The 12703-nt window shown below is 47.3% G+C and overlaps 1 protein-coding gene across 10 annotated transcripts in view; it reads right to left on the bottom strand.

Moving 5' to 3' along the window:
- Positions 1–12703, bottom strand: part of Prdm5 (PR/SET domain 5) — a 148762-nt gene that overhangs the window by 32425 nt on the left and 103634 nt on the right. For 9 of the 10 annotated variants that reach the window (XM_078022175.1, XM_078022174.1, XM_078022178.1 and 6 more), the window contains one exon: positions 4756–4841. In XM_078022175.1, coding sequence (XP_077878301.1) covers positions 4756–4841 — 86 coding nt within the window. Of the gene's footprint in view, positions 1–4754; positions 4842–8937; positions 8971–12703 lie in introns of those variants that run through there. The other variant, XM_078022181.1, reaches the window with a different exon arrangement.

Raw genomic sequence — 12703 nt, 5'->3', positions numbered from 1 at the left:
GTCACTGGAGAAGAGGGGGACCATGTGGAGAGTGAAAGAGGTCACTGTAGAGGAGGGGGACCACATGGAGACTGGTGGAGGCCACTGGAGGAGAGGACCATGTGGAGGTAGCAGGAGGCCACTGACAAAGCCCCACCCTCTCTAACGACAGTGACCTGGGTTGTCTCCTGAATCACCCTCATCTCTGCCCAAACCACAAGGGCAGGGAAGCTGGCAACCAGAAGGATGAGGACAGTCTGAGGGCCCGAGAATTCCAGTCTCTTTTTTGATTATCTTTATTTTTAGTTGTAGATGGACACAATACCTTTATTTTATTCATTTATCTTTTCATGTGATGCTGAGGGTCAAACCCCCTGCCTCCCTCCCACATGCTAGGCGAGTACTCTGCCATTGAGCTATAACCCCAGCCCCCAAAATATTTCTTGAGAGCTTGGCCTAGCCACCTGCTGACTAGTGAAGCTGGCACAGGCCAGCAGTCAGCTGAGCCATGGCAGTGAGCAGACCTACAAAACCTGCTGTGGCCACCGACCCTCCAGGGTTGTCGGCACCAAAGACATCCTCCAGCATTCAGAGACCCCATGTCTGTCGTCCATTTACCCCAGAAGCCCCTCATCTCTCTTTTTCTATATCCTCCACACACTCTGTGCTCCATCCACAGGGGGCCCCTGAAACTCCCAGGCATTGTGTACTACACTTTCGACTGTGCACATCTAGGACCTGGCACTGTCCTGATACAGCTGGCTTAGTAACAATCTGCAGGGTACATGAATGATCCTGCATCAAGGGACCTGAGGGGACAGTTTGAGATCAATCTCACAGTTCTGGCACAACATCATGCCATGAGTGACACAGTGACAGCCATGAGTTAAAAAGCGTCCTCCTGAATAGTGAAGTAGTTCAGCTCGCAAGGAACCTAATTCCTCTTCCACTAAGGAGGTGGGTTTAACCTTATCCCCTGCTGCCTTCATTTTCACTTATTTCCCTCCAGTATGCCGACTGAAGAGAGCGATAAGTGGAAGAGGTAGGCAGAAGCTTGAAGAACCACATGGGTCCAGGCCAAGGCCGGAGGGCACCGCCCACCTGTCAGCCAGCCCTAGAACACCAAATATAAGACAGAGCGCCACACGCATGTGTTGAAATATCACACCACATACTCCTGCAATACATATAGTAGTTACCTGTTAATCAAATAAAACCAAAGAAAGCTCTTATTTTATTTTAACTTAATGTATAATTTTAAAATTTCAGTGTTACATAAGGAAGTCTACCATCTGACTTTGGATCTATGGAGTAAATAATACATAATTATGATTAAAGCCTTAAAGTTTGCACATTTCTGGGCTTCTCATATCTTTTCTAGAATATTTATGCCTTTCTAAACAATGTTAGTATTATTTTTTAAACAATGTTTAAAAAATAATACTAATATTTCCTTAATAAAAAAAAATACTACCATTGGTAAATGGGACTTTGTGATCAACGCCTTGCTTTTGTTTAGGAACATTTACAAAGTGCTTGCTTTAACATTCTAACCAGAAATGTCCATCACTTTAAAATATAGAAACACACTCTATAAATAAAATAGTACTTATTTAGCATTGTGCAATATTTAGTTCTTGCTGGAGTTTTCTATTACTACCCAATAAACCACCCCCAAACTTGACACATTATTATTTTGTCTTTAATATCTGGTCATTGTTGCAATTTTGTTCACTAACTGAACAGCCTATAATAGCTCGCTATTTCCAGTGGTCTTGAGAGTAGTGGGGGCTCTGCAATGGTTCTCATGTAGAGTCTTCCTGGTGGTCACAGTGTGTTGGTGGCCACAGACCTCCTCTGAAGGCTCAGCTAGCCTGGACATCCAAGATGGCAGCTGAAGGGCTGGCGGCTCCTGAGGCCTACTGTGTGCAGTGCCCAGATGGCTCCTCCATGGTACTTAGGGTCTGACAGCATGTAAGGTTGATCCCAAGAAACACAAGAAAAAGGTGTCAGCCTCCCAACTGGCCTGCCCTAGCGTCCAGAATATCACTTCTGCTGCATTCTCCTGGTCAAGTGCATTCTGGCCAGCACAGGCACACAGGAAGGGAAAACAAGACTCTTGGTGGTGATGAGAGGGCAGCTCATGCATGCGGGAGGGAGGAAGTTGATGGCATCATCTTGGAGACCAGCTTATCATGTATACTATGTGTTAGGTGGGCAATCCTAGCTTCCTGTCCCCCTAAGAACTTCAGAGTCATATTGAATGAGAATGTACAGACCATCAAAAAACTGCAGAAAAATCACAGTTGGTGCCTGGGATCTGAACAGCCTATAATAGCTCAGTATTTCCAGTGGTCTTGAGAGTAGTGTTCAGTTCCTCACATGGATGCAACTCTACTCTGTTAACCTCAACAGTGAAACAGAATCGAGTTCCACATAAGGCTTCAGCCTCTTGACCCATGGGGTAAGAACCTTGCCCAATAAAAGTGTCAGGATGATAAAATGCACTTTATTTTCAAATTCCACCTCCTACCTTGGCTGTGGAGACCCAGGGGCCAATCATCTCATTATAGAATGCCTGGCCCAGCAGGCCTTACTTCCCAGCACTTGTGTGCCAGAAATACTCCTGACCAGGGACTGGAGACTTGACTGCTAGTGGCCTCAAGAGAGCCCCCTAGCTCAGAAGCACAGATCATACAGAGAATAAGAGCACAGTAGACTCTGAAGTGGAGTGATGGCCATTACACAGAACTTTCTCAAAGGAGGAAAGAAAGGTGCAAGACACTGATGTCAGGTCCTGGAAAAGGAAGGTATTTTTCAAATGGTTTCACTTTCCCATTTACAAAAGAAAAGCAGCTTACTGTGATAGAATAAGGCCTGCTTTCATGCAGGTGTATATTCTGAGCCAAATAAAACAGAGTTCTATTCCAAGGCCATTCATCTTACATGAGCCACTGGCAAGGCATGGAAAAATCCCCTCAGACATGAGGGCCCTAGAAACACTGACATGTGCTGATCTAGACCCAGGTTAAGATGTTTCCAAAGGCAGCAAGAAGCCGCATTTCTGGCCCCCATAACACAGAAACCCATGAAGTTTTAAAAAAAAATTAAGTTTTCTCCAAAATTATAATGATTTTTTTTAAAAAAAAGGTTATCAAATTTATTCTTAATCTCTTTATCAAAATAAATAAACAGGGGTTGGGGCTGTGGCTTAGTAGTAGCGCACTTGCCTGGCATGTGTGAGGCACTGGGTTTGATTCTCAGCACATAAATACATAAATAAAATAAAGGTCTATCAACAACTAAAACAATATTTAAATAAACAAACAAAATAAATAAACAGAACTAGTTGAAGTTCTATGCAGTGTGAAGCCTCCTTCCCTCCCAGGGTTTCTCTCTAAACCCACCGAGTGTTTCCTGTCTCTAAGTGGAGAATGTGGAGGTTCCTAAGGCCCTGCCAGGTTTCCGGGTTCCCTGGGGATGCCTCTCCTTATCACCTGTGTGTACCGTGTCTAAACCTCGCCACCACTGTTCTCAAAGGTGACTCCCATAGCTGCTCCCCAATTTCAAATCTATGGCCACATGGTGTGGGTCCCCTTCCACTCACCTGGCCCCATTCCTCCTAGCTGGGTCTGTGTCTCCAGGCTGCCCTCAGTCCTCACTGGAGAGCAGCCTCAGAGCAAGCATTCTATGACAAAGCTCACCATGCTGCTCTCCTGCTGTAAACCAGACACACTCCCCAGCCCACTCAGCCTCTCCAAACCAAAGGTAGCCAGACTGCCCCCCAGGTCCTCACAGCCCCTTCAAACCAAAGGCAGCCAGACTGCCCCCCAGGTCCTCATGGCCCCTCCGTCCCTGCCTGCCTGTCTCGCATGTTAGCACAGCACTGCAAGACATGGTCACCCTCCAAGATGGCTGCCTGACTCCATCTGCAGGACCTCCCGACCTGAGCTCACAGGGTCATGGTGACTCCTCTGCCTCACATCCACACCCCCAAAGAGGGAACTCTCCTCCCTCAGCCTTCTGCTTATACCACATTACCCATTGTGCAATTTTTTTTTTTTGGTAAGTTTTCAAATTCTACATCAAAATACCACCTAAAGCCTTCAGGTACATCCAGCCCCTCTGGATACAGTGTGTCTCAGAGACCAGGCATCTCACTGGGTCTCACTGCATGGTGTCCCAAGGAAATGCCACCTGCACTGCTCATTTAATTGAGTCTGAACTGCCTAAGCTCAAGGACAGAAAAATTCATGAAAGAAAATTAACAGAATTCAGAACAGCATAAAAGGCTCACTGGTATGCTCCACCCCAGGCAGTTCACTGAATTCTGAGAGAACTGGTCTGGCTCTGTCTACAGTCACAGGCTGCAACGTTGATCACTGGTGATATCTTTCCTGAAAGTATTACTCACTGGCCAAATGCTGACAGACTTGTCTTCACAAGGATGTCCTGTCACTTGTAAGTATTCTGCAAGAAAAAAACCTTCATATTTTCTAGTATGAAACTGTAAAGATCTATTTAGTGGTAGTCTGTCACTCATAACTCCCAAAACTGACTCACAATTCAAAGAATCAGACATTTTTGGGGCTGGAAATTTTTCCCCCTTTGGCCTTTCAAAAACACGTATCTATAAATGTCCATCATGAACATAAACACAATTTCAGTTGCAGCACTTTTTTCTTACATAAAGTCGGACACTTTCCTTTTACAGCGAGCGTGGTTTGTACATCATGGATGTTACAGCTGCTGTTAGAGAGGCAGGAGCAGTCTTACCCTGGTGTGCGTTCGGATGTGCATCTTCAGCCCATCGTTTTTACTGAATCCTTTGTCACAGTAAGGACACTGATAGGGACGCTCACCTATGGATAAAGAAAGACTTCAGGTGAGAAGAGTGTCAGGGCAGAGCATGCCATGTCCTACTCCCAGTGCCCTGTCCTGCCTCACGAAGGCTCCCACACAGCCTGAGAAGACAAAGCCACCTCCAGAAGGCCCAGTGCCTCAGGACTCACGATAAGCCAGGCCACCTCTGGGAGGTCAAGCACTCCAGCACTCAGGAGGACCCAGGCTGCCTCTGGGAGGTCCAGTGCTCCAGGACTCAGGAGGACCCAGGCTGCCTCTGGGATGTCCAGCGCCCCAGCACTCAGGAAGAGCCAGGCTGCCTCTGGGAGGCCCAGTACCCCAGCACTCAGGAGGAGCCAGGCTGCCTCTGGGAGGCCCAGTACCCCAGCACTCAGGAGGAGCCAGGCTGCCTCTGGGAGGCCCAGTACCCCAGCACTCAGGAGGACCCAGGCTGCCTCTGGGAGGTCCAGCACCCCAGGACTCAGGAGGACCCAGGCTGCCTCTGGGAGGTCCAGCGCCCCAGCACTCAGGAAGAGCCAGGCCAGCAGAGCTCACTGCACTTCCTTTCACCATCCCAGCCCAATCAAGTCTTCGCAGTTCAAGACCTCACTACAAGTACTTGGCGTTAGTCAATTTGTTCTCTTGCTGCACTGTCCACTGCCCATCACAGGAGTCTGAATTTAACCAGTTCATTAATAAGTTGTTTTCTTATTTTTGCTTAAAAAGTTTCACGTAAATGAATCCATCTCAGGGTTTTTGTAAAACACCTACATGAAGCAGAACCACTGGCCTCTGAACTACGCAGAGAGGATGCCTCGCTTTCTGATATAACCAAGAACCTCTTGCCCAGAAGTTTTGATTTAGAAGGCAGCCAGGACATTTTTAAGACAAGCAAACACACATACATCACAAAATTCTACTTTGTGAGGACAAGACTATAGTGAGGTGTGATCCCCCAGAGTTGCCTGTAGGTGCTCTCCCCAAGGCCTGATGATCTAGAATGGATGACAGCTTAAAGTCACCAGCACAGTCTTTGATTTAACAACACACCGACATGGCACCATGCCAGTCTACATTCAAAGATCATGCATATAAAGGCTCTGTCCATCTGTCCATCCCCTCAGGCCCCTGACCCCAGTATCTACTCCCCCTCTTCTCCCACAGGTCCCACTGGATGCAATACACTGGCACGGATGTATTACTCCAGGGAGCTCCCTTGCTGGACAGCCATGAACACCAACTGCTTGACCAGCCACTGCTCCTGAGAGAGGGCTGCCTGCACCTCTTCTCCGCCTCAGAGTCTGCACCACCAGACAGGCAGCCACGCTCGTGGCTCAGGCCTAGGGCAGCCTCCCACGCTGCTTCCAGAGTAGCACCACCTAGAACCAAGTGCAAGGCCCCAGAGTGACCTCTCCCAGTCTCTCCTCTTTGCAGGGACACCTAGGACCCTTCCTTTCCACTGGGCACTGTAAACCACTGACAACCACTCCAAAATGCAAAGAGCTAAGTGATAACAGCAGCACAAATAGGAATAGGCTCCTTGAGCGGATGGTCCACATTTCCATATTCTGAGAGAAAATCAACCTGGATTGACAGCCCTTGGGAATTCTGGACCAAATGACAGTCAATACCTAGAAGGTAGAACCAAGGCTGGAAACAGCCAGGGAAATACTACCTAATGCTAGCCCTACAGGGATATTCCATACTTATCTTATTCCAGGTCTCTGCTGAGTCCCAGTCCTAACTTGGATATTGCACAATCAACTCAAATTCCCCACACATTCACCTTCTGTCCTGATTATCCATGGATCAAATAAGACCCAAGGTAATAAAATTATTCTGTATACAAGATTCATGCTAAATGAGTAGATTGTAACTGTTCTTGCCACAAAAACAAAAACAAATGGATGCATTAATTGGCTTCCCTATAACCCTGGACTGGCAGGCTGTGTCCTGTCGCTGATGTGTGATTTAAATACACACACAGGAATTCATTGCAATAAAAAGAAACTTGGCCCTCCAAGACACCTTTCTACACCCTTCCCCTGCATCCAGTTCCTGAGCCACGAGATTCACCTCCTTGACACTCCCAATGGCTTACACCCCCGCAAGAATGAAAACCATAGCAAAAAACACAACAGCTGCATATAGTCCACCAGCATCTGCAAGACCTCTGGGCACGCAGGTGCAGCCAGGAGGCTCCTATGCTCAGAAGCCAAGCACTGGAGGACAGAAAGAGCCACCCAGGCAGTAACGCCTGCCTCAGAGAATTCCACACACTTTCAAATACTCTTCTTCATAAATTATGAAGAATAATTTAAATGATGAAATGTTTCCTCTTATATAACTATTAATAATTTAATCAATCAACAAATCAAATCCAGAGTACACACAAAACATGATAAAAACAGCAGTCTGTTACATAAAGTTACTTCATGATTTTCCTAGCAGACCTAAGCAATCTACTCCTCATAGCTTTAAATTGGGTCTTGCCTTCCAAAGGCCAACAGAACAGCTAGCAAACAAAATCAGATATGGGCAGTCTTAGGTGGACCATATTAACCTTCAGAAACCCCTCAGTCACAGCATGCTCAGGATGACCCTGCCTCTTTTGGCCTCCAATAACAGAGCTTTCTGCTATCCCACAATCTGAAACTGAAGGACACCTGTGCAGTCCACAGGTGATAATTACTGTCATTCACCTGATCCACATATTATATGCCCATGTAGGAGTCTGATACTGGAAGCATTTTGATCTACATACAGAATTGTGCTGTGAACAGGAAGTAGCCTTCAGTGTGACTTCACCCAACACAGCCTCTAGGTGCCACATAGCCCTATTTTTAAATATCTCAGGTAGATTTAGATGCCACTATCTTTATTTCACTTAGACTAATCATAATATTCAAATTCTCACTGGCAAGAAAATCAGTGAATCTTAAAATTAGAAAAAAGCTGAAAGCCAATGTCAATGGGAATAATACGCCAGCGGCAACCCTCAGTATCCCAGTCTGTGCTGGGAGTCCTCACTGGAGGAGCCATTGAACCCATGCCACCACACTGCAACCTGGTGCTCATGTCCAAGTCCAGAACAAATACACAGGCACAGAAAGGACTCACAGTGGGCTGCCAGATGGAGGGGTCAGAGCTGGAGCCACTGTGCCCCAAAGCCAAGGTGGGAAGTACTGCAACCGCTGGCCCCTCGTACTGGGCAAGCTTCCCCAGTGAAGGGCAAAGACCTGCCTCTCCCAGTCCAGGCGGCACGAACCAGGCCTGGGGCTGGTGCATCCAGGCGTTCTTTTGGCTTTCAACACTCATCAGGAAAATGCAGGAGGCAGGAGAGGAACATGTGTCTCATCGTTCAGCAGGTCTCATGTGAATGCAGATGTTGTCACACTAGCTGTGCCTGAGACCTATTACCATCTAGACGGCAATTAAGACATCAGAACCTCAGGCATTCCCCAGGACACTTGGCCATGGCAATGAGATCTAATGAACACTGTGTGGGCAGCAAACTCCACATTTGACTGAAAACTGAGGAGGGCTTTGCATGTTGTAGTCTTTAAATTATGTTCTGACACCAAAAGAGGTTTAAACCCACTGTCTTCTTTAAACACATCAAGGAACAAAAAGAAACATGATGTTAACTATAGTAGGTAACTATAAAGTGCCACCTCGTGGATACTTCATTAAGTTAATTTGTTCATTTTTTAACAGATTTTTTTTTTTTTTTTTTTAGCACCTGCCATCTACTAGCTACAGACCTAGGGTCTAGGAATGCGGTGGGGAATAGATTAAATTTTTCAAGAGAATACTGAGACAGAGTTAAGAAAGACCAGTGGGCTGAGGAATAGGGCAGAAGAACCCCAGCAAGGCCAGCAGGAGAAGCCAGGGATCGAATGCAGGAAGGCCTGAGGCAGTGGAACTCAGGCTCCAGGGTCCTGGACCTCTATCTCTCCCAACTGGGCTTGAAGGGGTGTTTCCAGATTCCCACAGCCAGTGCAGTCGAGGTGGAAGTGACTTCAAAGTCTTCCGTTGTGAGGAGGTTGGGGAAGAGAATCCAGAGAGACCAGTGGTAATGAAGAGCACATCTGGCTGCCATGTGGGGCACCTGACCTGTCCAGCCTGGCCCAAACAGTCATCTCGGGTCTGTAACAAAAAAAAGCATTATGAGGGCAACTGCCTACCCAAGCAGGGCTAAAACAACAGGAAAAAAATCAGACCACAATTTAATGCATGCCTGTGTGAAGATGATTCATCAAGACCAACATGGTTCTAGGCAATAAAATCATGAAGACATTAGAAGAACCAGCCCTCACCTAAGGACAAGTCACATGCCAATGTGAAAACAGCACCTTATGAAACTGAATTTTACTGATTAAACCAATAAAGAAACAAAAGAATATGAGATAGAGGGCAAAAAAGGTGGTAAAGAGTTAATTTAAAACTACAATTAGGTAGGAAAAGGAAATAAAAAAAACCCTGATCATGGTGCTCTGGCTTTGGCCACCTAGGTGTACGAAAGACACCTGTCATTTGTGACTTGTTCAGAGGGCACAAGATGACCTCAGGAGGCCCTAAACGTGCTACCGGAAGAATAGTGTTTACCAAGAGCAGGAGGAAATACAGCCAAAGTCTTAAGGGTTCTGACCAAGAACAAGACCTCTGCTGTAGCATGTCCACTGCTAGGACAAGGGGCAATGACACCAAGGGAGGTGTGTGCTCACTAGTGATTTGGTTTGGTTGTAGAGTCAGGCTTCGGTGGGAAAATCACTAATGCTTTTACCCAGCAGTTTCCCTCTGGAGGAGCTTCAGACCAGAAGTCTGCCTGCACCTGGCATTCAGAGCACCTTCCTGCGCGGCAGCTGGGGGTTGAATGGGCACTCAGATCCAGGGTGCCAGGACATGCAGGGCGGTGTGTAAACAGCACCAGAGGAAGAATCAAGAGCATGCCAGAAATAAGCTCCCTAAACCCAGAGGAGCACAGTGCAGGGCTGCAGGGAAGCCCTGGGGGCTGCTCTGGAGGAACTGGCAGGAGGAAGCCACAGAAGAAGAGCCAAGTCTTCAGTGCCTGCCTGACTGAAATGTGGAATGCAAGTTTAAGTTCCCTTTGATTAATTTGTTAATTGTCTTATTTGTGCATTAGCAATGTCACTCTTGTCCTATAGTTAGTTGTCCTTGGTCACAGCTCCTGTGGAACAAACACTCTGAAAACAATGCATGATTTCCTCAGAGTAATTATTGGAAAACAAAGAAGAGCAACGGTGAAAGCCCAGATCCTTTATTTCCAATATGATCACAGGTATTTACAAAAAAAAAAGAAAGAAAGAAAGAAAGAAACATTTCCCCAGACAGTGATTTATGAGCATGCTCATCTGCAGGCGCGATGTGCCTGGGAGCAGGCCAGCACAGTCGGGATGTATTACCACGACAGTGGTGGGACTCCAGGCGAGTAATTAACCTCTGGCCCAGAGCACTGAAGACCCGAAAGCAGTTGCTAGAATTTCCCTCATAATTTATGAGCAATCCATGCAATTCCCCTCGCAAGCTTGGATCCCCTGCTGAAAAAGCCCAGCTCTCCCTGATGCAGAAGCAGTGACCCCCAGCAACTGCTGGGCCATGTTGGCTGACCCTCTGAGTGCCACCTCTCATCTGACTTAGGGAGCCAGTGATAAATTACAGAGCTATTATCACGTGGACCCAAGAGCACCTCCACTCAGCCACAGCTGCACTGTGGGCCCCTCACTGCCCGCCCACCCCCCGAGCCCACTGGCTGATGACTCTCATCATGTTCTGGTGATCCACACTCTGCTGCTGGGGCATATAAAGACAAGCAAGACAACCATGTGGATAGAGGGTCCCACAGTGAACCATGAGCATGTGCAGGCGACTGTGATCAAATGTAGGCAGAAACGGGCGCAGGGCAGAGGCAGAGCCAATAGCAGTTCCTGTGACCTCACACATGGACATTGGGCACACGGGAAAGTTCTCAAACAGCACCTGCAGCTGGGACCATAGGTGTCCCCTGTTGAGCTGCAAGAACTGGGATTTGAAGAGGTGAAGCACCTTTGGTGGCTGTGAGCTGACACTGTGGTCCACGGTGCGGATGTGCATAGACAGTGATGACACAGTGCACAGAGCTGTGTGGGGTTTCTCCATGGCTGGAATGGGGAAAAGCTACAGGCCAAAGGCTACAAGCTCAGCCCTTAGTTCTCAGGCCAGCACATTGATTCCCTACCGGCTGGTACATCACTGAGAAGGTATCTTCAACTTCATGGAAGGAAGGGAGCTCAGTAATAGTAAGAGCGCAGGGATCCTATGAGGAAGAAGCAGAAATGCCCTCAGCTCTCTGTGAACCACACACATGCTGTGCCACCCTCGGCAGACCTCTCACTGCAGCTAGGCATCAGTGCAAATGAGAGGCTGGACACAGATGACTTTGCAGCTGCCCGTCACCCTGGAAGTCAAGGCACATGCTTTTGCTTTGCTGTGCCTTCACAGTGCTAGACGCAGAGCCTGGCATGCCCTCCCCTCTACACTCCAGCCCAGGCATGTGGAATTTCAAAGCCTAAGAAGGTAGATGCACGCTTGCTGTGTCCCTACTCTAATCACCAAGTTATAAAGAATGAGTAGACCTCAGAGGTTAGATACGAGGGTTATGAAAATTAACACTGCCAAGTTACTGGTAAACCAGCTGGTGTGATTCCACCCTCGATGTTCAGTGGCGGTAGAGGGAAGAGGAGGGAGAGGAAGGTCACAGGGAAGGAGGTGAAGCAAGGACACCACTGGTGGCTAGTTAAGGCCATAAGAGAAAAATCAATCACTCCATGAAGGAAGTGGGGCTAAGGTAACTTCTTAAACATGGTTAGCAAAGGATGAAAATATGGACACAAATGTGAAGATTCCTCCCTGAACCAGAAGAAAGGCAGGAACCCAACAGCTAATCATCATGTGCTGGTGAAGAGACATCAGCCCTGAGCCAATGACCATGACTTCCTAAAGAAATTCATACCAAAGAGGCTGCACAAGGCCACGCTTCCTGTACCTGACAGAAACACTGAGAGACACCAACAGGCAGACTGTAAGCACAAATGTGAGTGGGCGCACTATTTCCTTCCTCTCAATAAAACTAAGTGGCATTTGATGTCATAAAAAGAGAATTGACTTCCCAAATTATTGACAGTTTGAATACTATAAAAACAAAATGAAACTGACCCTAGTACTCTGGAAAAAACATTAAATGACTGTTAATGTCCCATGAAAATCCCCTTGTATTGCCACGTGATCAAAGGTCCAACCACCCATCACTCATCTCTTCCTAGAAATAGAGAAGAGATCTGAAAAACTAAATCCAGTGAACATTTGCTCTGCATGCTCCTGCCCACTCCAGAGGACTCAGGAACAGATGGCGCTGGGACTGCTAAGGGAAAAACAGAAACAGAGCACTAAAGCACCTTCCAGGTGGCTCTAGAGCATGAAACTCTCGCAGCTGAAATAAGCTTAGAGGCAAGATCTCACTCCTTGTCTTTCATACTGGGGACTCTATGACTCTTGTTGTGACTGTAATAGCTGTAGAGCAGAAAAAAGAACATGCAGGTACAGCAGAAGCTGGAGTCAAAGGATTTGGGTCTTTTCACCTTGATTCAGGTCATTTGCCTCTCTGAGCCTGGACTTCCTCCTCTTGAAGATGAGGGATGGGTCTAGATGCTACCTTTGAGAGTGTGTCCCTTCTCCAACCCTCGGGAAAGGCAGGAGCCTGACCTGTGCTGCCCTCAGCTTGGAGGCCTGGTCATGAAGGTACCGCACCACTGCAGGGGGTCCCAGTTCACACAGCAGACTCGATGCTCACAAAAGCCCATGGAGCACTTTCTTTCTGATGAGG

The sequence above is a fragment of the Ictidomys tridecemlineatus genome, chromosome 9 (assembly GCF_052094955.1).
Source record: "Ictidomys tridecemlineatus isolate mIctTri1 chromosome 9, mIctTri1.hap1, whole genome shotgun sequence".
In the NCBI taxonomy this organism is placed as follows: Eukaryota; Metazoa; Chordata; class Mammalia; order Rodentia; family Sciuridae; genus Ictidomys; species Ictidomys tridecemlineatus.
The sequence above is the reverse complement of the archived record's forward strand: the minus strand, read 5'-3'. Positions and strand labels throughout refer to the sequence as shown.